A 27324-nucleotide genomic window follows, 5' to 3' on the forward strand; every position below is an offset into this window, starting at 1 on the left:
TCTTTTAAATAAATCTAGAGAATAAGAAAAAAATCTTATATATTTATCCATGTAACTGCTTTCTTTGCATGCCTTGTAATTTTTGACTGGATGCCAGACACTTTGAATTTTTTATTGTGACTACTGGATATATTTTTATTCCTATACATACTTTTAAGCTCTGTTCCGAGATGCAGTTACTTGGAAACAGTTTGAGCCTTTTGCCTCTTGCTTTTAAGATGTCAAGACTAGATCAGTGCTAAGTGTTGGAATAATTATTCTACACTGCAATTACCATCTGTGTACTCTACCCAATTCCTAGTCAATCTTGAAATTTTCCATTCTAGCTATCAAGAAAGGTTCCCTCTAATCATCTCGGGTAGATCAATCTTTTCCTGGCCTTGGGTAGTTTCCTCACATGCATACAATTAGTCACTGTACAGATACTAGAAGGGGACCCTCTGAAGATCTCTAGAATTCTCTGTGTAGCAATCTCTTCTCTAGTAACCAGTCCTGTTGTCTTAAGTCTCCCCAGACTCATAGCTCTACTTCCTCAACTCAGTTAGTTCAACTGGCTCTGCCTGGATTCTCCCAACTTGTACCACAAGGTGGTACACAGCAATAAGATAGGGTAATACAGGGTTTATCTCACTTTCCCCCCATCTCTTAGGGCTCATTATACCTTCTTGCCTGATATCCCATGTCTTAAAAACCATCCTTTCATATATGTTGTCTATTTTTCAGTTGTTTTGGACAGGAAGATAATGTGGCTACTTTGTCTTAGCTGGAAGTGTAAGTCTTGAGTTATTTCTTATGAAAAACAAAGGCTGACTGAGGGTTGAACCAAGAGTGCAAAGGGCAGAGCAAAGAGCCCAATGGAGTCATTCTCAAGAAGCAGGACTGGGGGGAAAAAAAAAAGCAGGACTGGGGCCCTAATCAAGCAACTGGTAACATATGCTTGACTTAATTTTAGAATTACTAGTGAACAGTGACTAAAATGTGCATCAAGTTTTCCATCTTTTTCAATGAATGTTTCTACTGCAGTAACTATATACTTCTCTTACTACTGTATGTTTGATAGTGTGTATGTGTATGTGTATGTGTGTGTGTGTGTGTGTGTGTGTGTGTGTGTGTGTAAGGGGTACAGATAATTTGTCTAAGTTCACAGGTCTTCAGATTGAAGCACCTGAGTAACCTCATCTCCATCTGGGCCTGATTTAGATGGGATCCTGAATTTTGAGCCTAAGCCTAATGCCCTACTGGAATGGGACTTTCCTGGGTGGATTTGAATATGCTTTTCACATAGGAGGAGTATAAGTTTGTGGCCAGAGGGTGGACTGTGGTAGATTAAAGATTATTAATTATTTGACACAAATTATTTGACACTACTCCCACTGAGAGATAGGGTTATGACCCCTCTTCTTGAATGTAGGTGGGCTCTGTGACAACTTTATCATAAAAAGAACACAGCAAAAGTTAAGCTGTACCAGACTCGAGAAGATTGGCACCTTCCACCTCTTATCTCTTGGAACTGTCTTTCGGAATGCTTGCTCTGGAGGAATCCAGAAGCCATATAGCAGGTCCAACTACCCTGAAATTGCCATAGGAGAAAAGAGTATTATAAGCCCGTCCCCAGCTGTTCCATTCATTCTACTATAGGCACCACACATGTGAGTAAAGGAACCATTCCCACTATTCCAGCTTCAACATACACTGTATGAAGAACAGAGTATCCAGACATATGACCCCAGTCATCTCCAGACATTTGAGCCATCCCAGCTGAGGCCCCGGACAACTTGAAGCAGAGGCAAATCATCCAGCTGAGCCCTGACCAAACGTCTCACCTATAAAACCATGAGATATAATGAAATGGTTATTACAAATAACTAGAACAGGAGGAAAATCAGGAGTTCAGTTTATATATGCTTACTACCGATACAGTTACAGAACAAATGTCAAGTTGGTATTTGGATATGTGATTCTGGAATTCAGTGAAGATGTCCAAAGTGAATAAAAATTTGGAAAACAACCTCCTTGTTCTGTTCTATTTTCATTTTCCCATAGTACTTTTCACCTCTGACATTTCCTAGACAATTTATTTATTGTCTAATGTGTACTATCTGTCTTCTCTGATACAATGTAAACTCCTCAAATACAGGGATTTTTGTTTTCTTCACTAATGTAACCCCTGCACACAGACCAGTGACTGGCATATAGAAGACACTCAAACATTTGCTGAGTAAATGAATGAACTTAAAAATAGTATTTAAGACCATTTTATTGAGAAAATTACCTTGGGAGAGAGTGAATACAGTAGTTATGGTTTGAGAATAGGCATTTCAACACTTAGAAGTTGACAAGAGGAGAAACCAGCAAAGGAGATTGAGAGGATGCAGCCAGTAAGGAAAGAAGATAAATAAGAGACAGTGTTCTAGAAGCAAAGTAAAAATAGTGTTTCAAGAAGGGGAAGTGATCAAGTATGCCAATGAAGCTGATAGAGTAAGATGAGCACTGAGAATAAATTATTTGATTTGGCAATGTGGAAGGAACTGAGGACCTTACCATAAACAAAACTAAAACTAGTAGAATGGTGAGGATGAAGTCTGACTACTGAGAACAGGAAGAAGATGGAAGGAAAGGAAACAGATTTTTTTTTTAAATGAATTTTGCTCAACTGGAGAAGAGAAATGGCTAGGGGTGGCAGTATGATGCCAGGGCTTGTTGTTGATATATTATAAAAGGTTTTGTATGCTAATTGAAATAATCTTACAGAGAGGAAAAAATCTAATAATTCAGAGGGTAGAGGCATTTGAGTAGGTGAAAAAGGATGAAATCTAGTAGTACATAAATGAGTTGACTAGCTCTAGGTAAGGACAACAAAATAATTTACCTACAGTTATCAAGACGAGAAGCAGAGTACCTGGGTACAGATGCAGGTATATTAATTAGATGTGGTAGAAACTCCTTCTATTTAGTTCTATTTTCTCAGTAAAACAGGAAGCAAGATTCATCAGCTAAGAATGAAGACAGAGGAGGTGTAAATAGTCCTTTAGCACTGGACTTGAACACACTTGGCACATATCTTGCATTAGAACTTATATTGTGCTGTAATTATTATTTTTTTTAACATCTTTATTGGGGTATAATTGCTTTACAATGGTGTGTTAGTTTCTGCTTTATAACAAAGTGAATCAGTCATACATATACATATGTTCCCATATGTCTTCCCTCTTGCGTCTCCCTCCCTCCCACCCTCCCTATCCCACCCCTCCAGGCTGTCACAAAGCACCGAGCCAATATCCCTGTGCCATGCGGCTGCTTCCCACTAGCTATCTACCTTACTACGTTTGTTAGTGTGTATATGCCCATGACTCTCTCTCGCCCTGTCACAGCTCACCCTTCCCCCTCCCCATAACCTCAAGTCCGTTCTCTAGGAGGTCTGCGTCTTTATTCCTGCTTTACCCCTAGGTTTTTCATGACATTTTTTTTCTTAAATTCCATATATATGTGTTAGCATACGGTATTTGTCTTTTTCTTTCTGACTTACTTCACTCTGTATGACAGACTCTAGGTCTATCCACCTCATTACAAATAGCTCCATTTCGTTTCTTTTTATGGCTGAGTAATATTCCATTGTATATATGTGCCACATCTTCTTTATGTAATTATTTTTGAACATATCTCTTGCACCACTAAACTATGAAATAATTTAAGGTATAGGAAGTATTTTTTTATTTTTGTACTACCAGTATGCAACAAAATGCCCTGCAAACAAATGTTTGTTAACTCACTGATTGAATAAATGAATGTTAAAGATTCCTCTGAGACTTTGCAGTAAGGCCAAAAGAGTCTGAAAACAGCGAAAAATAAAATACTATCAAGTATCAATGTGATAATAACTTAAATCCAATTTGTAAATATTGAGAATCTGAAACCATTAAACTTCCAACTTTTATTAAAATTTTAAAACTTCAGATAGAACATAAACATTTCTCTTTTTTCAAGATACTAAAGAAATGAGATGTCAATATTAAAAATAACTACGTCGAGTTAGGAGTTACTCTAGAGTACATGTCACATTGATTCTAAATATTCAACATTTCATGACAAAACGTCAAGGTTCCGCTCCAAAAAAATCAACATCTTTGAAAAAGGGTTACTACAAAAATATCTTCCATATAAAAAATAAAGTAGGAACACTCTTAGAGACCATGGCCATATTTTATATGTATAGGGTTTTTCTCTTCACACCAAGTGTAAGAATAAAGGAAAATGAAGAACCTTAGATCATATGGGACAACAGAATGTGTTCCTGACACTAAAAATACTCACATTACTTAAGATTTTGTAATAATCAATAAAACCCCAAAATGACGATTTGGCTAAAATTTTTAACTTTCATACAAACCCCAAACAACTGTAAACTGTAATTTTTGGAACAATTACTTTTAAAATCACCAAAATTCAAAGACACTATTTAAAAATACAGAAATAAAAACAAATCATGAACATGTTATATACCTTATTTAATTCTTAATTACTTTTGGGACATTCTTTATTCCTTTAATAAAAAGAATAGTAGTAATATATATGCTATTGGTAGAAAATTAAGAGCTTCTATAAAATGCTGTGAAAAGAAATTTCAATTACTACTAAATATGCCAACTCTTAGTTTAAAAAATGCAAAAGAAGCTAGTCAGCAGACTCAAACTTGAAGCAGACCCGCTTCCCTCTGAAGCAATGATTTGCTATACTTCCTAGATAATCCTTCAGAAAAGTCTTTCTATATGTTAATATAAATAGTTCAGAATACCAAGACAGAGGTACAGAACAGGACATGAACAGGTCACATGACATAACTGGTCTTGCTCCACAGTTACTACAATGAAGTCCACAGGAGCAGGTGGGGAAGGAAACCGACACAATCCAATGATGCAGTTGTCATTAAACCCAGATCATGATTCTCTTCCTATTACCTGATGATCAGTTGTTTAGTTAGATGCAATGGAAATAAAACTGAAAGAAATATGAAGAGGAAATAAAAAATGAAAGGTATGTCTCAACATTTTTTATTTTTGGTGAAGTCAAATGGTTTCCACCACTGAGCAAACTGCAGTACTTTCTTCCTCTGATCCTCAAAGCTTTCTCGGATCCCTTTCCTCCAAAGTCTTGGTTCTACATCCAGCATCCCACCAATGATTTCCTTTCAAAGAATGAGAAAAATACAAACACGTGCATGTATAAATACTAAAAACAGGAATGAAACTATTTCAATTTATTCTGTTACTAAATATAACATTAAGTGGTTCTCCGTGAGGATCAAATTTTACATAGGTATTAGTTTCAAGTTAAAAATAAACATTCTTTTCATTTAGTTCTAACTATGCAAACCCTGTGATTCTAGGGGTCCTAGCTGTGTCTCCTGTCAAACAATTTGTCTATTTTGTTGCTTGTTAACACATCTATCAGACAGTAGCAAAGGGGAGGAAGAGAAAATGGAATTTAACTAATTTGGTCCTTATTAGCTGCTCTGGTAAAAGTTTGAAGAAAAAGTTGATCAACATGTAGCAATTATTAACTTGGTTGTTCAACTACAGTTGAATCTCAGGCTAATGTTCTCCATACTACCCAGTATAGTTAAAAGCCAGTTTCTTCTACTATTAGCTGTAGATATTTTTTCAGGAAACAAAATCATATTTTAGTACTAATCTAAGCAAACCAAGAATTAGAAATTATAAATCACCTTCATTTAAAAAGTCACATTCCCAAGCCCTGAAAGGAATGGATTTCTGTCTGCTTATTACTCTAGATCATTTCCTTCATGATCCTCTTCCTGTGCTATCAGCTACAGAAATTAATCAAATTTATGATAGTGAGTATCCATGTACAGAAAGATATGGGGGAGATTTATAATGCTTCGAGGAAGGGAAGTACAGTAATACAGGAAAATCTTGGGCTAAGGGTTGAGTTCTGCATATTCAGTCTAGGTCTGCAGGATTGTGTGGTAAGACCTTGGACATAATCACTCTAAGACATAGGTTCTTCATCTTAACAAATATACTAAAGGGACATACTATGTACAAGCAAGTGCCAAATATTGTAGGGGATACAGAGATAACTAAAATACATTTCTCTGTCTTCAGAAAGCTCATAACAGAATGTGGAGCTGTGGTGGGAGTTATAAAGCAGAATAAGGCAAATGTCAAAGCAGACTACATGGAAACTCAAAAAGAAAGAAGATTCTAATTGTTGGATAAATCAGGAAAAGCTTCATGGAAAAGGAAATCTCTTTTCAGTGGGAAAGGGAAATAAAGGGGTTAAGAGAGACATAGTTTAAAAAGAGGGCACATTTAGATTTAATGCAAGAGTTTCTTGGCACCAGCCAATCACTAGCAATGTAGTTTAAGAAAGCCTAGCTTATAAATTGATCTAAAACTGTCTATAAAGCATCAAGTTTTGTCTCATGGGTACCATATAAGGACTGATTCTTGTTCTGTTACTGAAGCAGATGTTAATGGAAAGAGACCAATCCTTCTTGCTCTCTAAACAACTGCAGGCTGAAGGGAGTTTTGGTCTCAGGCTGTTTCTTGGAAAGAAGATTTTGGAGAAAACGGATCAATGATGTAATGCTAACTAAAGAAGCTTTCCTTTTAACATTAAAACAGTATCATAAAAATCATAGCACATGCATAATATTGGGGGGGGCGATCTCCCAATTAAATTTATGCAAGTTAAAAAATTGATATTTTATTTCATTTTCACTAGAATTAAGTTTTCTTTTTTTGAAAGAAATAAATGCAGAGTCATAAAGCTTTGAGTTATAAAGCTCTATTGAATAACAACAGAATTTTTCAGAGCAATGAAAACAAATTTCTTTCTAATTAACTCTGGGAAAAGATATTCTGAAAAATTCTCAGACAAGTTTCTGTAACATATCTCAACAGTTCATAGATGAATGTGATTTTAGGCCTCTAGCTAACCTTTAAGGATAACAGCATAAACATTTTTGAGTCCAAACCTCTTACATGTCACTATTCTTTGCAGAAAATGATCTTACACAGGAGATGAAAGTGGGGAGGAAGAACAGGGAACAATGGACAGAGTTCATCTAGGCTCCTCTAATTTAGAGAGAAAGGCCTGAGTTATACTAGATTGAAAGGTCACTTCTAGAGCTGTTATTGCCCAGACTTCTTTTGATTGCTTCAATAGCTACACTAATTTCATTCTAGTCCCTGATACTAACTTACATACTTCCCAGATACTCAGTAGACCTTAAATTTAAGGACTATAACCCTAGAAGGCAATCTGTAGTAACAGAAAAAATCCACTAGCAAAAAATGAAAGATCTACACTCTAGTATCTGTCCAGAAACTATCTGTGTGAAATGAGTGACACATTCTTGGACTATATCGTTCTTAATTATAAATGAAGATGTGAGATCATTTGTTCTCTAGTTCAACCATGAGCTTATGCACCCCTTGTTTCTGTCACTTATTAGCACATGACCATGGGGAAGTTATATAGCCTCTCTGTAGCTCAGTTTCATCATCTATAAAATGAAAGTATAAAAATATCTATATAATAGAGTTATTGTGAGCATTAAATGAGTGCTCAGAACAGTAACAGGCTCATTGTAAACCCTCAATGAGTGCCTTATCATCATTATCAATTATCATCAATCACTCTCAGCACAAAGAGAGAGGAAAAACATTATAGTCACCATTGACACTGTCAACAAATGTTTGGTTACAAAGTAATATTCCTGTTATAAATATTCTGGGATATATTTATTAACAGTTTCTGGGTACTCCCTCTAAAACTTGGGTGGAACAGTAATAACCAACTTCACTATATATTGTGCCCAAAGTTTTGATTTCCCTTCAAAAGAAAAGTATTACAAAATTGCTAAACTCTGGTACTTTACTAAATTTGTGAGCATACCTTTCCAAAGTAATGAGGGAATTTGTGTTGATCTTCAATGACATGGGCAAACCCTCCCTGGAGGCCAAAATTCACAGAGAAGTAAGGTAAGCCTCTGGGTACCTAAATAAACAGATAAATCACACATGAATACAGCATGAAATCAGAAAGTTATGCTTAATCCCTCTTCCTAATTAAGCATCCCTCAAGACAAACGTATACACTGAATTTCCAGTTCTATAGGTATTTAAACAATAACCTAACTTCTTAAATAAAACATTTCATTTGGTAGCCTTTCAGCTAGATAGTGCTTTATAATATCCAGCAATTATAATCAGAACCAATTATTTTTGTCTTATGGGGAAACAGGAAAGAAAAGGCATTTTTAAAATATATAACAACCGAGTAATTTTCCTTAAACTATGCAAATAGAGATTAAGGATATACTTTCTTATATTTTCCTCACAATGCAGAGGTATAACACTCCTGAGATTATACTGCTATTTATGGATCAAAGATAAATTAAACATGAACAATCATAGTTTTTTATTAACTGGTGAGGTGGGTATAGAAATTTTTAGTTTACCAACCTTGTTTCAAAATATTTCCATGATTAGCTATTATCTTTCCCTGTCTTTTATCCCTCCCTCTTTCTATACACACTCACGCACAGACACACAAACACACACACACGTGTGCATGCATGAAGTATTTTAAACACTATCTTGATTGGAAAAGGCCATAATTTCTAGCTTTAAAAGTTAAGTAGATCTTGTGTCCTTGCAAGTTTTTCCTTCAAGCCCTTATTCTGTCACTAGAAAGTATTCAAACTGGTCAATTTAAAGTAATATCTCTCTCCTCTAATACCCTTATACAGTCAGCATTTACTAATTTTGGCAGTGAATTACATATTTCTACTTAACTGTATATATTTTGTATTGTGTCCTCAGGAAGGCATGACTTGGAAAGAGATAGTATGGTATGGTGGAAGAAGAGTGGTCATCTTGAAATAGTATAAAGCAATTAAAATTGGGGATTATAAAGACTTGTTCAGGTTATAGGTAAAGCATAATTAAAAAATAATCAGTTTACAAAATAGTACAATACGTAAAATGCAGAGAAATGGGTTACTACTTTGTGCTTTTTAAAAATATTTTCACATTTTAAAATAAAATGTGAAAACATGTATGACACAGACAATTAGGAAAAAAATAAAGAGAAAGACAAGGCTCTAATCACAGCTCTGATACTTATAACTACGTAACTTCAGGCAAGTTATTTAACATCTGTGAGTCTCATGAGAAATATGAAGAGCTCAGAAGTCTGCTGTGAAGATCAAATAGAAAAATGTATATAAATGCTTGGCACAGAGAATATTATTCAAATATGACTTTCATTTCCATCTATTAATAGCACTTTGTGCAAATCTGATAGTCAAAGAAAAAGAAATGGAAGGCTCCGTTAAAATATATATATATATATGTATATATTTTTAACATCTTTATTGGAGTATAATTGCTTTACAATGGTGTGTTAGTTTCTGCTTTATAACAAAATGAATCAGCTATACATATACATATATCCCCATATCTCTTCCCTCTTGCGTCTCCCTCCCTCCCACCCTCCTTACCCCACCCCTCTAGGTGGTCACAAAGCACAGAGCTGTTCTCCCTGTGCTATGCAGCTGCTTCCCACAAGCTATCAGTTTTACATTTGGTAGTGTATATGTGTTCATGCCACTCTCACACTTTGTCCCAGTTTACCCTTCCCTCTCCCTGTGTCCTCAAGTCCATTCTCTAGTAGGTATGTGTCTTTATTCCCAATGCTGCACCTAGGTTCTTCATGATCATTTTTTTTTAATATTCCATACATATGTGTTAGCATACGGTATTTGTCTTTCTTTTTCTGACTTTCTTCACTCTGTATGACAGACTCAAGGTCCATCCACCTCACTACAAATAACTCAATTTCGTTTCTTTTTATGGCTGAGTAATATTCCATTGTATATATGTGCCAATTCTTCTTTATCCATTCATCTGTTGATGGACACTTAGGTTGCTTCCATGTCCTGGTTACTGTAAATAGAGTTGCAATGAACATTGTGGTACATGACACTTTTTGAATTATGGTTTTCTCAGGGTATATACCAAGAAGTGGGATTGCTGGGTGGTATGGTATTTCTACTTTTAGTTTTTTAAGGAAGCACCATACTGTTCTCCATAGTGGCTGTATCAATTTACATTCCCACCAACAGTGCAAGAGGGTTCCCTTTTCTCCACACCCTCTCCAGCATTTACTGTTTGTAGATTTTTTGATGATGGCCATTCTGACAGGTGTGAGGTGATATCTCATTTTAGTTTTGATTTGCATTACTCTAATGATTAAGGATGTTGAGCATTCTTTCATGTGTTTGTTGGCAATCTGTATATCTTCTTTGGAGAAATGTCTATTTAGGTCTTCTGCCCATTTTTGGATTGGGTTGTTTGTTTATTTGTTATTGAGCTGCATGAGCTGCTTGTAAATTTTGGAGATTAATCCTTTGTCAGTTGCTTCATTTGCAAACATTTTCTCCCATTCTGAGAGCTGTCTTTTGGTCTTGTTTATGGTTTCCTTTGCTGTGTAAAAGTTTTGAGTTTCATTAGGTCTCATTTTTTAATTTTTGTTTTTATTTGCATTTCTTTAGGAGATGGGTCAAAAAGGATCTTGCTGTGACTTATGTCATAGAGTGTTCTGCCTATGTTTCCCTCTAAGAGTTTTATAGTGTCTGGCCTTACATTTAGGTCTTTAATCCATTTTGAGTTTATTTTTGTGAATGGTGTTAGGGAGTGTTCTAATTTCATTCTTTTACATGTAGCTGTCCAGTTTTCCCCGCACCACTTATTGAAGAGGCTGTCTTTTCTCCATTGTATATTCTTGCCTCCTTTATCAAAAATAAGGTGACCATAGGTGCATGGGTTTATCTCGGCTTTCTATCCTGTTCCATTGATCTATATTTCTGTTTTTGTTCCAGTACCATATTGTCTTGATTACTGTAGCTTTGTAGTATAGTCTGAAGTCAGGGAGTCTGATTCCTCCAGCTCCGTTTTTCTTTCTCAAGATTGCTTTGGCTATTTGGGGTCTTTTGTATTTCCATACAAATTGTGAAATTTTTTGTTCTAGTTCTGTGAAAAATGCCTTTGGTAGTTTGATAGAGATTGCATTGAATCTGCAGACTGCTTTGGGTACTAGAGTCATTTTCACAATGTTGATTTTCCAATCCAAGAACATGGTATATCTCTCCATCTGTTTGTATCACCTTTAATTTCTTTCATCAGTTTCATAGTTTTTTGCATACAGGTCTTTTGTCTCCTTAGGTAGGTTTATTCCTAGGTATTTTATTCTTTTTGTTGCAGTGGTAAATGGGAGTGTTTCCTTAATTTCTCTTTCAGATTTTTCATCATTAGTGTATAGGAATGCAAGGGATTTCTGTGCATTAATTTTGTATCCTGCTACTTTGCCAAATTCATTGATTAGCTCTAGTAGTTCTCTGGTAGCATCTTTAGGATTCTCTATGTATAGTATCATGTCATCTGCAAACAGTGACAGCTTTACTTCTTCTTTTCTGATTTGGATTTCTTTTTCTTCTCTGATTGCTGTGGCTAAAACTTCCAAAACAATGTTATATAATAGTGGTGAGAGTGGGCAACCTTGTCTTGTTCCTGATCTTAGTGGAAATGGTTTCAGTTTTTCACCATTGAGGACGATGTTGGCTGTGGGTTTGTCATATATGGCCTTTATTATCATTAAAATATTTTTGCTACCTGAAGTAGATCAACGTGTGAGACATGAATTTGAATGGCTAAAATCATGTTGTAGACTACCATCAATTAAAAAGCAGTACTTTGAGGAAGAGATAACTTCAGAAAGCAATTTATGATGACAGTGCCCATGCTTTTTGTTTGTATTACACTGTGTTTGGCAGAAAAAATGGCTTCCATGTTGCGTTATATGGCAAAAAGGACTTTGCAGATACAATTAAGTTAGGGGTCTTGAAATGGGGAGATTATCCTGGGTTATATAGCATATGATAGGAGGATCAGAGTCAGAGAAAGACTGGAAAATGCTATACTGGTTGACTTTGAACACAAAGGAAAGAACCACAAGCCATGGAATGCAGGTGGTTTCTAGAAACGAAAAAGGCAAGGGAATGGATTCTCCCTGAGAGCCTCCAAAGGAAAAAAAAAAAAAAAAAAAGTAGGCCTGCTAACACCTTGACTTAGCCCAGTAAAACCGAGTTCATATTTGTGACTTCCAGAACTATGAGATAACAAATGTGCTGTTTTTAAAGCACTAAGTTTGTGGTAATTTGTATATATCAATACATACCAAAGCTCAACAACATATGGCATAATTGCCAAGATGGCAAAATGAACACATTATTTCTAAACAAAGAACAGTTGCGTGCCACAAGAACTCTTCTCTCACTGCAGGCAGAAAAGGTACAACCTAATGTCTTGCCTGAAAAGTTGTGAGTCGGTAGGCATTGCAAAGGATTCAGTATAAAAGTATATGTACATTTAGCACTTCCTTTTCCTGCCTTGACCAGCCAGAGGGATAGAAGTTGGAACATTGGCACCACCCATGAAGAGTACTGACAGAATTACAGCAAAAAATTTTACTGATGATAGGAAAACAGTAGTATTTGAGCTTTCCCCTTTTAATATTCCAGATTTTAATCCTGACTTCGTATAATTGTCCTCATATTTGATGGTCTTAGGGTAAACCCAAATTTTCCTTGAGGTGGACTTTGCTTAGCTTTGAAACTCAAACCCAAGACGTCTTAGATGTTTTTCAACTGCTACAGTTAACACAAAATTACAGTTAAAAATCATATTAAAAAGTAGAGGGGTAGAATTGGGAAGATGGCGGGGGGAATCGGGAAGATGGCGGAAGAGTAAGACACGGAGATCACCTTCCTCCCCACAGATACACCAGAAATACATCTACACGAGGAACAACTCCTACAGAACACCTACTGAACGCTGGCAGAAGACCTCAGACTTCCCAAAAGGCAAGAAACTCTCCACGTACCTGGGTAGGGCAAAACAAAAAAGAATAAACAGAGACAAAAGGATAGGGACGGGACCTGCACCAGTGGGAGGGAGCTGTGAAGGAAGAACAGTTTCCTCACACTAGGAAGCCCCTTCGTGGGCAGAGACTGCGGGTGGCGGAGGGGGAAAGCTTCGGGGCGGAAACTCCGGAAGAGAGCACATCAACAGGGGTGCGGAGGGCAAAGCGGATAGATTCCCACACAAAGGATCGATGCCGACTGGCACTCACCAGCCCAAGAGGTTTGTCTGCTCACCCGCTGGGGCGGGCATGGCTGGCAGCTGATGCTCGGGCTACGGTAGGAGCGCAGGGAGAGGACTGGGGTTGGCGGCATGAACACAGCCTGCAGGGCGTCACTGCACCACGGCTAGCCGGGAGGGAGTCCGGGGAAAACTGTGGACCTGCCGAAGAGGCAAGAGACTTTTTCTTGCCTCTTTATTTCCTGGTGCACGAGGAGAGGGGATTAAGAGTGCTGCTTAAAGGAGCTCTAGAGACGGGCGCGAGCCGCGGCTAACAGGGCGGACCACAGAGACGGGCATGAGACGCTAAGGCGGCTGCGGCCACCAAAAAGAAGCCTGTGTGCGAGCACAGGTCACTATCCACACCTCCCTTCATGGGAGCCTGTGCAGCCCGCCACTGCCAGGGTCCTGGGATCCAGGGAAAACTTCCCGAGGAGAACGCATGGCAAGCCTCAGGCTGGTGCAACGTCCTGCCGGTCTTTGCCGCCGCAGGCTCGCCCCGCATTTGCACCCCTCCCTCCCCCCCCCCCCCCGCCTGAGAGAACCTGAGTCCCTGAAGCAGCTGCTCCTTTAACCCCGTCCTGTCTGAGCGAAGAACAGATGCCCTCCGGCGACCTACACACAGAGGCAGGGCCAAATCCAAAGCTGAGCCCCGGGAGCTCTGCGAACAAAGAAGAGAAAGGGAAGTCTCTCCCAGCAGCCTCAGAAGCAGCGGATTAAAGCTCCACAATCAACTTGATGTACACCGCATCTGTGGAATAACTGAATAGACAACTAATCATCCCAAATTGAGGTGGTGGACTTTGATAGCAAGATTTATTATTTTTTCCCCTTTTCCTCTTTTTGTGTGTATGTGTATGCTTCTGTGTGAGATTTTGTCTGTATAGCTTTGCTTTCACCATTTGTCCTAGGTTTCTATCCATCTGTTTTTTTATTCAGAGCCGTGTGGATGAAAGGCTCTTGGTGCTGCAGCCAGGAGTCAGTGCTGCACCTCTGAGGTGGGAGAGCCAACTTCAGAACACTGGTCCACAAGTGACCTCCCAATTCCAAATAATATCAAATGGCGAAAATCTCCCAGAGATCTCCATCTCAACACCAACACCCAGCTTCACTCAATGACCAGCAAGCTACAGTGCTGGACACCCTATGCCAAACAACTAGCAAGACAGGAACACAAGCCCACCCATTAGCAGAGAGGCTGCCTAAAATCATAATAAGTCCACAGACACCCCAAAACACACCACCAGATGTGGCCTGCCCACCAGAAAGACAAGATCCAGCCTTATCCACCAGAACACAGACACTAGGCCCCTCCACCAGGAAGCCTACACAACCCACTGAACCAACTTTAGCCAATGGGGACAGACACCAAAAACAACAGGAACTACGAACCTGCAGCCTGCAAAAAGGAGACCCCAAACACAGTAAGATAAGCAAAAGGAGAAGACAGAAAAACACACAGCAGACGAAGGAGCAAGGTAAAAACCCACCAGACCTAACAAATGAAGAGGAAATAGCCAGTCTACCTGAAAAAGAATTCAGAATAATGATAGTAAGGATGATCCAAAATCTTGGAAATAGAATGGACAAAATGCAAGAATCAGTTAACAAGGACCTAGAAGAACTAAAGATGAAACAAACAACGATGAACAACACAATAAATGAAATTAAAAATACTCTACATGGGATCAATAGCAGCATAACTGAGGCAGAAGAACGGATAAGTGACCGGGAAGGTAAAATAGTGGAAATAACTACTGCAGAGCAGAATAAAGAAAAAAGAATGAAAAGAACTGAGGACTATCTCAGAGACCTCTGGGACAACATTAAATGCACCAACATTCGAATTATAGGGGTTCCAGAAGAAGAGAAAAAGAAAGGGACTGAGAAAATATTTGAAGAGATTATAGTTGAAAACTTCTCTAATATGGGAAAGGAAATATTTAGTCAAGTCCAGGAAGCAAAGAGAGTCCCATACAGGATAAATCCAAGGAAAAACACGCCAAGACACATATTAATCAAACTGTCAAAAATTAGATACAAAGAAAACATATTAAAAGCAGCAAGGGAAAAAACAACAAATAACACACAAGGGAATCCACATAAGGTTAACAGCTGATTTTTCAGCAGAAACTCTGCAAGCCAGAAGGGACTGGCAGGACATATTTAAAGTGATGAAGGAGAAAAACCTACAACCAAGATTACCCTACCCAGCAAGGATCTCATTCAGATATGATGGAGAAATTAAAACCTTTACAGACAAGCAAAAGCTGAGAGAGTTCAGCACCATCAAACCAGCTTTACAACAAATGTTAAAGGATCTTCTCTAGGGAAGAAACACAAGAGAAGAAAAGACTAACAATAACAAACCCAAAACAATTAAGAAAATGGGAATAGGAACAGGCATATCCATAATTACCTTAAGTGTAAATAGATTAAATGCTCCCACCAAAAAACACAGATTGGCTGAATGGATACCAAAACAAGACCCATATATATGCTGTCTACAAGAGACCCACTTCAGACCTAGAGACACATACAGACTGAAAGTGAGGGGATGGAAAAAGATATTCCAAGCAAATGGAAACCAAAAGTAACCTGGAGTAGCAATTCTCATATCAGACAAAATAGACGTTAAAATAAAGACTACTACAAGAGACTAAGAAGGTCACTACATAATGATAAAGGGATCGATCCAAGAAGAAGATGTAACAATTGTAAATATTTATACACCCAACATAAAAGCACCTCAATACATAAGGCAAATACTAACAGCCATAAAAGGGGAAATTGACAGTAACACATTCATAGTAGGGGACTTTAACACCCCACTTTCACCAATGGACAGATCATCCAAATGAAAATGAATAAGGAAACACAAGCTTTAAATGATACATTAAACAAGATGGACTTAATTGATATTTATAGGACATTCCATCCAAAAACAACAGAATACACAATTTTCTCAAGTGGAACATTCTCCAGGATAGATCATATCTTGGGTCACAAGTCAAGCCTTGGTAAATTTAAGGAAATTGAAATTGTTTCAAGTATCTTTTCCGACCACAATGCTATGAGGCTAGATATCAATTACAGGAAAAATCTGTAAAAAATACAAACACGTGGAGGCTAAACAATACACTACTTCATAACCAAGTGATCACTGAAGAAATCAAAGAGGAAATCAAAAAATACCTAGAAATAAATGACAATGGAGACACGACAACCCAAAACCTACGGGATGCAGCAAAAGCAGTTCTAAGAGGGAAGTTTATAGCAATACAATCCTACCTCAAGAAACAGGAAACATCTTGAATAAACAACCTAACCTTGCACGTAAAGCAGTTAGAGAAAGAAGAACAAAAAACCCCCAAAATTAGCAGAAGGAAAGAGATCATAAAGATTAAATCAGAAATAAATGAAAGAGAAATGAAGGAAACGACAGCAAAGATCAATAAAACTAAAAGCTGGATCTTTTAGAAGATAAACAAAATTGACAAACTATTAGCCAGACTCATCAAGGAAAAAAAGGAGAAGACTGAAATCAATAGAATTAGAAAAGAAAAAGGAGAACAACTGACACTACAGAAATACAAAAGATCATGAGAGATTACTACAAGCAACTCTATGCTAATAAAATGGACAACCTGGAAGAAATGGACAAATTCTTAGAAATGCACAACGTGCCAAGACTGAATCAGGAAGAAATAGAAAATATGAACAGACTAATCACAAGCACTGAAATTGAAACTGTGATTAAAAACCTTCCAACAAACAAAATCCCAGGACCAGATGGCTTCGCAGGCAAATTCTATCAAACATTTAGAGAAGAGCTAACACCTACCCTTCTCAAACTCTTCCAAAATATAGCAGAGGGAGGAACACTCCCAAACTCATTCTACAAGGCACCACCACCCTGATACCAAAACGAGACAAGGATGTCACAAAGAAAGAAAACTACAGGCCAATATCACTGATGAACATAGATGCAAAAATCCTCAACAAAATACTAGCAAACAGTCCAACAGCACATTAAAAGGATCATACACCATGATCAAGTGGGGTTTATTCCACGAATGCAAGGATTCTTCAATATACACAAATCAATCAACGTGATACACCATATTAACAAATTGAAGGAAAAAAACCATATCATCATCTAAAGAGATGCAGAGAAAGCTTTTGACAAAATTTAACACCCATTTATGATATAAATCCTGCAAAAAGTAGGCATAGAGGGAACTTACCTCAACGTAATAAAGGCCATATATGACAAAACCACAGTCAACATCATCCTCAATGGTGAAAAACTGAAAGCATTTCCACTAAGATCAGGAACAAGACAAGGTTGTCCACTCTCACCACTCTTATTCAACATAGCTTTGGAAGTTTTAGGCACAGGAATCGGAGAAGAAAAGGAAATAAAAGGAATCCAAATCGGAAAAGCAGAAGTAAAGCTGTCACTGTTTGCAGATGATATGATACTATACATAGAGAATCCTAAAGATGCTACCAGAAAACTACTAGAGCTAATCAATGAATTTGGTAAAGTAGCAGGATACAAAATTAATGCACAGAAATCTCTGGCATTCCTATACACTAATGATGAAAAATCTGAAAGTGAAATCAAGAAAACATTCCCATTTACCACTGCAACAAAAAGAATAAAATATCTAGGAATAAACCTACCTAAGGAGACAAAAGACCTGTATACAGAAAATTATAAGACACTGATGAAAGAAATTAAAGATGATACAAATAGATGGAGAGATATACCATGTTCTTGGATTGGAAGAATCAACATTGTGAAAGTGACTCTACTACCCAAAGCAATTTACAGATTCAATACAATCCCTATCAAACTACCACTGGCATTTTTCACAGAACTAGAACAAAATGTTCACAATTTGTATGGAAACACAAAAGACCCTGAATAGCCAAGGCAATGCTGAGAACGAAAAACGGAGCTGGAGGAATAAGGCTCCCTAACTTCAGACTATACTACAAAGCTACAGTAATTAAGACAGTATGGTACTGGAACAAAAACAAAAATATAGATCAATGGAACCGGATAGAAAGCCCAGAGATAAACCCACACACATATGTTCACCTTATCTTTGATAAAGGAGGCAAGAATGTACAGTGGAGAAAGGACAGCCTCTTCAGTAAGTGGTGCTGGGAAAACTGGACTGGGACATGTAAAAGTATGAGATTAGACCACTCCGTAACACCATACACAAAAATAAGCTCAAAGTGGATTAAAGACCTAAATGTAAGGCCAGAAACTATCAAACTATTAGAGGAAAACATAGGCAGAACACTCTATGACATAAATCACAGCAAGATCCTTTTTGACCCACCTCCTAGAGAAATGGAAATAAAAACAAAAATAAACAAACAGGACCTAATGAAACTTCAAGGCTTTTGCACAGCAAAGGAAACCATAAACAAGACCAAAAGACAACCGTCAGAATGCGAGAAAATATTTGCAAATGAAGCAACTGACAAAGGATTAATCTCCAAAATTTACAAGCAGCTCATGCAGCTCAATAACAAAAAAACAAACAACCCAATCCAAAAATGGGCAGACGACCTAAGTAGACATTTCTCCAAAGAAGATATACAGACTGCCAACAAACACATGAAAGAATGCTCATCATCGTTAATCATTAGAGAAGTGCAAATCAAAACTACAATGAGATATCATCTCACACCAGTCAGAATGGCCATCATCTAGAAAGAATAAAAAATCTAGAAAGAATAAATGCTGGAGAGGGTGTGGAGAAAAGGAAACACTCTTGCACTGCTGGTGGGAATATGAATTGGTACAGCCAGTATGGATAACAGTATGGAGGTTCCTTAAAAAACTACAAATAGAACTACCATACGACCCAGCAATCCCACTACTGGGCATATACCCTGAGAAAACCATAATTCAAAAAGAGTCATGTACCAAAATGTTCACTGCAGCTCTATTTACAATAGCCAGGAGATGGAAACAACCTAAGTGTCTGTCATCGGATGAATGGATAAAGAAGATGTGGCACATATATACAATGGAATATTACTCAGCCATAAAAAGAAATGAAATTGAGCTATTTGTAATGAGGTGGATGGACCTAGAGTCTGTCATACAGAGTGAAGTAAGTCAGAAAGAGAAAGACAAATACTGTATGCTAACACATATATATGGAATTTAAGAAAAAAAAATGTCATGAAGAACCTAGGGGTAAGACAGGAATAAAGACACAGACCTACTAGTGAATGGACTTGAGGACATGGGGTGGGGGAAGGGTAAGCTGGGACAAAGTGAGAGAGTGGCATGGACATATATACACTACCAAACGTAAGGTAGATAGCTAGTGGGAAGCAGCCGCATAGCACAGGGAGATCAGCTCGGTGCTTTGTGATCACCTAGATGGGTGGGATAGGGAGCATGGGAGGGAGGGAGATGCAAGAGGGAAGAGATATGGGAACATATGTATATACATAACTGATTCACTTTGTTATAAAGCAGAAACTAACACACCATTGTAAAGCAATTATACTCCAATAAAGATGTTAAAAAAGAAAAAAAAAGCTAGTGGGAAGCAGCCGCATAGCATAGTTAGATCAGCCCGGTGCTTTGTGACCACCTGGATGGGTGAACTAGGGAGGGTGGGAGGGAGGGAGACAGAAGAGGGAGGAGATATGGGAACATATGTATATGTATAACTGATTCACTTCATTATAAAGCAGAAACTAACACATCATTGTAAAGCAATTATACTCCAATAAAGTTGTAAAAAAAAGAAAAAGTTGAGGAAGAATTCATGTGAAATCTCAATAAAATTGTCTTGTGAAAAAAGACCACTTTCTTGACAAGTTACTGAATATTATACAACTCCTCTGCAATGAACATTCAGATCTGTTTTTCTTGTATATATCCATGAACTTCACACTACACTGCAAGGAAATCAAAAGACCCAGAGCAAGTAAACAAAATAGACATAAAAAGAGAAGCTTATACTCACAGAAATAAAAACATAAATCAACAGAGAATCAGAATGAATTACAAATATGTCAATCTCTACTAACAACCAAGAATCCACTATGGAAGAAAAAATCAGCACATCCCCAACACACACATAAAATACTTTATGCACCTACTAAGGACATAGAGTTTTTTAAAAGAAGGATAATGAGGTTTCTTCAGAATAAAAATAATGTTAAAATAAATCAAGATTGTTCACTTCATGCTCAGAAACATAATTATCATTTAAAAAAGACACTGGAAAATTTGTTAACCTTGTAAAAAGTGACCTGCTTTGAAATTATTCTTATACTCAAGTTCTCTTCACAACTCCATCCACATAATTATCAAATCCTAAGCTAAGAGTGACCTCAAGAGGTCATCTGATTCATTCCCCATCTACTCTCAAATAGTCTCAGATAAAATGCTATGTGGTGATTTAGAAAAGAAAACACTTCAAAGTTGAATATACAACAACCATTCCAAGAATTTGTATGTTTCTTACTGTCTCTATTGGTTATTTTAAAATATTAAAATCCTCCAGGTACTTATTTTAGGTATATATCCAGGTTTTAAAAAACAACCTTACAATAGGTACTAGATGGCTTACCAGCAAAAATACTGCATATATAGTGGTTATCATGGAGTTCACATATGTTGATGTATATCTATATCTATCGTTTTAAACTGATAGTCATTTAAGTTCAAACACATTTTAAAAGATCTATATTTTTTAATTTCCCCTTCATGCTTTCTATTTTTGATGTCATATTTTACATCTTTATGCCTATCCCTTACCTGTTCATTGATCCACTGCCTTTACTTGCCTTTAACAGTGAGGTTTTTCCCTTCCTGTATTTTCTTATTTCTTGTTTTGGTCCTTTCTTTTTCACTTGAAGAAGACCCCTTAACATTTTTTGTAAGGTCACTTTAGTACTGATGAACTCTTTAGTTTTTTCCTTTTAGCAATTTAAATATATCATGCCACTCCCTTTTGGCCTGCAAAGTTTCTGCTGAAAAACCAGCAGATAGCCTTATGGAAATTCCCTTGTCGTAACTGTTTTTTGTTGTTGACTTTAAAATTCTCTCTTTACCTTCATTTTTTCCCATTTTAGTTATTATATGCCTTGGTGTGGTTCTCTTTGGGTTCATCTTCTTTGGGACTCTCTGTGCTTCCTATACCTGGATATCTATTTCCTTCTTCAGGTTCAGGAAGTTTTCAGCCAAAATTTCATCAAATACATTTTCTATCCCTTTCTCCCTCTCTTCTCTTTCTGTGATCCCTACAATGCAAATTTAGAATGCCTGATGTTGTCCCAGAGGTCCCTTAAGCTAGGCTCATTTAAAAAATTTTTTTATTTTCCCTGTTCTGATTGGGTGATTTTCACTATATTCCAGGTTGCTTATGCATTCTTCTATATCACCTAATCTGTGGCTAATTCCTTCTAGTGTATTTTTCATTTCAGTTATTACATTCTTCAGCTCTGATTGGTACTTTTTTATATTTTCTAGTTCTTTGTTCAAATTCCCACTCTGTTCATTAATTTTTTTCCCCAACTTGAGTTAGCATTCTTATTACTATTGCTCTGAACTCCTTATCAGGTAAATTATTTATCTCTGTTTCAGTAGGGTTTTATTCATTTTTCTTTTCTTGTTTTTTCATTTGAAACATATTCCTTTGTCTGCATGACAGTAGGTGAAAGAGTTACCTATCCCGGTCTTGAAGATATGTCCTTGTGTGGGAGCATCCCAATTCAGTGTGTGTGTGCACAGTGGTTCCAGTGGGAGCTCAATCTGAAGTAAGCCCAGGGTGCCCTGACAGCCACTGCCTTGGTGGGAGGTAGAGCCAGAGCCATGTTTGAGCTGGGGCTTCTCCTATGCTCAATGGCAGTCACTGCCCTACTGGGGGTGGGATCCAGGCTCAAGAGCTGAAGCAGGAGCCCTGAGGGACCTGCACTTCTCCCAGGTGTGATGGCAGTCTCTACCTTAATTGTGAGCATGGTCAGGGACTGAGGGCTTGGGGCTGCACTTTGAAGTGATTCCACTTTTTTCTTGATGCGTGTACTTTGGTAAGAGGCTAGATCAGGGCTGGAGGAGTTGGAGCCACACAACTGAGCTGGTTCCACTCTTTCCCAAGTGTGTGCACCGACATGCACACAAGAAATGGCAGTCTCCACCCTGGGGCTGATTCCTCTCCCTCCCAAGTACGTTGCTCCCATCCTAATCAGAGGCAGGGCCAGGGTTCAACCAGCCCTGTTCCCTCCAAGTGTGTGCACTCTTGTTGGCAATTGCAGCCTTGACCTTAGCAGGGAGCAACAGCAGAGCAGTAGGGGCTAGAGTAGGAGTCCAGTGCAAACCTGGGGGCACACTGGGGTGGTCTTGGCAAGCCAGCCAGAGCACCATGAAGATTTCAATCTGCTGCCTCCACCCTGGGACTGTGAGCAAGTCTGTGTGCAAGCTCCTCAAGAGCAGAGTTTCCATTTATTACAGCACTCAGGTAAGCCCCACTGGTTTTCTAACCCAGACAGGCTCATCTTCCTCTTGCTGGACCACAGGGATGGAATGCCTAATGTGTGGATTGAATGCTCCACTCCCCAAGGAAGATCCTGAACATGTGATTTTCTCTCCTCTCTAGGTCACTCTCTAGGGGTGTCAGTCCCAATTAGATCGCTTCTCCTCCCCTCCTATCAAACTCTGTGTGGTTCTTTCTTTACAGTCTAGGTTTCAGAAGAGCTGTTCTGCTAGTCTTTAGGTCACCTTTAGTGAGACTTGCTTTATATGTAGTTGTAGTCTTGATGTGTTTGTGAGGGGAGGTGGGTTCAGCAACATGCTACTCCACCATTTTGATTCCACCCCTCCCCTAAAATATTTTCAACTGCCATTAAAATCATGTTCTAAAAGAATCAATGGCATTGGAAATTATGATATGAGAAGTGAAAAACTTAAGCACAAAAGATATACGTACATTAGATACCTTTTTCTATAAGATCATGAATTAGACATTTGTGGGGGCGTTGTTTTGTTTTTTAATATATTGTCTGTCCCAATTCACCAGCAAGGGAAAAGAAAAAGACCACAGGCAAATTGTAAAATTATTTGTCTAGTTCTGTGAAAAATGCCATTGGTATTTTGATAGGGATTGCACTGAATCTATAGATTGCCTTGGGTGGTAGGGTCATTTTAACAAAATTGATTCTCCCAGTCCAAGAACACGGTATATCTTTCCATCTTTTTGTTTTATCTTCAATTTCTTGCATCAGTGCCTTATAGCTTTCAGAGTACAGCTCTTTTGCCATCTTAGTTAGATTTATTCCTAGGTATTTTATTCTTTTTGATGTGATGGTAAATGGGATTGTTTCCATAATTTCTCTTTCTGATAGTTCATCGTTCGTTTATAGAGATGCAACAGATTTCTGTACATTAATTTTGTATTCTGCAACTTTACTGAGTTCATTGATGAGATCTAGTAGTTATCTGGTGGTGTGTTTAGGATTTTTCTATGTATAGTATCATGTCATCTGCAAACAGTGACAGTTTTACTTCTTCCTTTCCAATTTGAATTCTTTTAATTTCTTTTTCTTCTCTGACTGTTATGGCTTGGATTTCCAAAACTATGTTGAATAAAAGTGGTGACTCTGGACATTCTTGTCTTATTCCTGACCTTAGAGGAAATGCTTTCAGCTTTTCCCCATTGAGTATGATGTCAGCTGTGCGTTTGCCATATACAGCCATTATTATGTTGAGGTATGTTCCCTGTATGCCAGCTTTCTGGAGAGTTTTTATCATAAATGGATGTTGGATTTTATCAAAAGCTTTTTCTGCATCATATGGTTTTTATTCTTCATTTGTTAATGTGCTATGTCACAGTGATTTGTGAATACTGAAAAATCCTTGCATCCCTGGGTTAAATCTCACGTGATCATGGTGAATGATCTTTTTAATGTATTGTTGGATTCATTTTGATAGTATTTGTTGAGGATTTTTGCATCTATGTTCATCAGTGATAATGACCTGTAAGTTTCTTTTTTGTGATATCTTTGGTTTTGGTATCAGGGTGATGTTGGCTTCATAGAATCAGTTTGGAAGCATTCCTTCCTCTGTAATTTTTTGGAATAGTTTCAGAAGGATAAATGGTAGAATTCACCTGTGAAGCCATCTGGTTCTAGACTTTTGTTTGTTGGGAATTTTTAAATTACTGACTCAATTTCATTACTGGTAATTGGTCTGTTCATCTTTTCTATTTTTTCTTAGTTCAGTCTTGGGAGATTGTACCTTTGAAACACTCTGAATAGCCAAAACAATCTTGAGAAAGAAAAACAAACCTGGAGGAATCATGCTCCCTGACTTCAGATTATACTACAAAGCTACAGTCATTAAAACAGTATGATACTGGCATAAAAACAGACATATAGATCAAAGGAACAGAATAGACAGCCCAGAAATAAACCCACATACTTAATGGTAAATTAATCTATGACAAAGGGGGCAAGAATATACAATGAAGAAAAGACAGTCTTTTCAATAAGTAGTGCTGGAAAAACTGGATAGCTACATGTAAAAGAATGAAATTAGAACATTCTCTAATACCATACAAAAATAAAACTCAAAATGGATTAAAACCTAAATTTAAGACTGGATACTATAAAACTCCTACAGGAAAATACATGCAGAACACTGACTGACATGAATCACAGGAATATTTTTTTGGATCAGTCTCCTAGAGTAAATGAAATAAAAGCAAAAATAAACAAATACGACCTAAGTAAATTTAACAGCTTTTGAACAGCAAAGAAAATCATCAACAAAATGAAAAGACAAACTCCTAAATGAGAGAAAATTTTTGCAAATGATATGACCAATAAGGGATTAATATCCAACATATATAAACAGCTCATACAACTCAGTATCAAGAAACCAAAAAACCCAATTAAAAAAAAGACAGAAGAACTGAATAGATATTTTTCCAAAGAGGAAATGAAGATGGCCAACAGGCATATGAAAAGATGCTCAACATCGCTAATCATCAGGGAAATGCAAATCAAAACCTAAACCACAATGAAATGTCACCTCACACCTTCAGAACAGCTATCATTAAAAAGAAAACAAATAACAAATGCTGGCAAGGATGTGAAGAAAAGGGAACCCTCCTACACTGTTGGTGGGAAAGTAAAATGGTGCAGCCACTGAGGAAAACAGTATGGAGGTTTCTCAGAAAACTACAAATAGAACTACCATATGACCCAGCAATTCCTCTCTTGAGTATATATATCAGAAAAAACCCCAAAACACTCATTTGAAAAGATATATGCACCCCAATGTTCATAGCAGCATTATTTACAATAGCCAAGATATGGAAGCAACCTAAGTGTCCATTAACAGATGAATGGATAAAGAAGATGTGGTGTATATATGTATATATGGAATACTACTCAGTCATAAAAAAGAACAATTTTTGCCATTTGCAGCAACATAGATGGACTTGGAAGGCATTATGCTAAGTGAAATAAGTCAGACAGAGAAAGAGAAAGACTATATGATATCACTTATATGTGGAATCTAAAGAATACAACAAACTAGTGAATAGAAGAAAAAAGAAGCAGACACACAGATACAGAGAACAAACTAGTGGTTACCAGTACCAATGGTGGGGGGCAATACAGGGGCGGGGAAGTTGGAGGTACAAACTACTGAGTGTAAGATAGGCTGAAGGATGTTTTGTACAACACGGGGAATATAGCCAATATTTTGTAATAACTGTAAATGGAAAGTAACCTTTAAAAATTGTATTACTTTTTTTTTAATTTTTAAAAAAGACAATAGACAATGGTTTTACTTTTGAATTAAAACTACTTCCAATAATACAATGAGATTTCAACCTTTGGCCTGGCATATAATAAATAAAATAGTGAATTCTATCAGTCACATGTATCAGGTCTGGCTTTCCAAAACAAAAAATGGGAGAGAAATATTCTAGTGACATCTGCTAGAGGAGGGGTCAGCAAAATTTTAAAAACTTAAAAAACAATTTTAAAAACCTATAATAAAATTGTAATTTAAATAAAATAATTTGGGCTTTGCAGATCATAAAATTTCTATTGCAACTCTCAACTCTATCCTTGTAGCATGAAAGCAGCCAAAAACAGTACCTCTGAAACTTAAAACCTTTGGCACAGCAAAGGAAACCATAAACAAGATGAAAAGACGACCCTCAGAATGCAAGAAAATATTTGCAAATGAAGCAATTCACAAAGGATTAATCCCAAAATTTATAAGCAACTCATGCAGCTCAATATCAAAAAAACAAAAAACCCAATCCAAAAATGGGCAAAAGACCTAGACATTTCTCCAAAGAAGATATACAGATTGCCAACAAACACATGAAAGAATGCTCAACATCACTAATCATTAGAGAAATGCAAATCAAAACTAAAATGAGGTATCATCTCACACCAGTCAGAAAGGTCATCATCAAAAAATCTACAAACAATAAACGCTGGAGAGGGTGTGGAGAAAAGGGAACCCTCTTGCACTGTTGGTGGGAATGTAAATTGATACAGCCACTATGGAGAACAGTATGGTGCTTCCTTAAAAAACTACAAATAGAACTACCATACGACCCAGCAATCCCACTACTGGGCATATACCCTGAGAGAGCCACAATTCAAAAAGAGTCATGTACCACAATGTTCATTGCAGCTCTATTTACAATAGTCAGGACATGGAAGCAACCTAAGTGTCCATCGACCGATGAATGGATAAAGAAGATGTGGCACATATATACAATGGAATATTACTCAGCCACAAAAAGAAATGAAATTGAGTTATTTGTAGTGAGGTGGATGGACCTTGAGTCTGTCCTACAGAGTGAAATAAGTCAGAAAGAGAAAAACAAATACCATACGCTAACACATATGTATGGAATCTAAAAAAAAAAAAAAAAAAAAAAAGGTTATGAAGAACCTAGCAGCAGGACAGGAATATAGACGTAGAGAATGGACTTGAGGACACGGCGGCGGGGTGGGGGAGGGTAAGCTGGGAAGAAGTGAGAGAGTGGCATGGACTTATATATACTACCAAATGTAAAAT

At 37.4% G+C, this 27324-nt stretch overlaps 1 protein-coding gene across 1 annotated transcript in view; it reads right to left on the reverse strand.

Annotated features, from left to right (window-relative positions):
* Positions 1–3927: 3927 nt before the first annotated feature.
* The window catches only part of CWF19L2 (CWF19 like cell cycle control factor 2), a 195461-nt gene continuing 172064 nt past the window's right edge, over positions 3928–27324 (reverse strand). Inside the window, exons 17-18 of the mRNA XM_082845542.1 lie at positions 7921–8022; positions 3928–5182 (exon numbers count right to left, since the gene is read on the reverse strand). Coding sequence (XP_082701668.1) covers positions 5039–5182; positions 7921–8022 — 246 coding nt within the window. The 3' untranslated portion in view covers positions 3928–5038. The remainder of the gene's footprint in view (positions 5183–7920; positions 8023–27324) is intronic.

The sequence above is a fragment of the Leucopleurus acutus genome (genome assembly GCF_964270905.1).
Source record: "Leucopleurus acutus genome assembly, chromosome: 8".
Classification (NCBI taxonomy): Eukaryota; Metazoa; Chordata; class Mammalia; order Artiodactyla; family Delphinidae; genus Leucopleurus; species Leucopleurus acutus.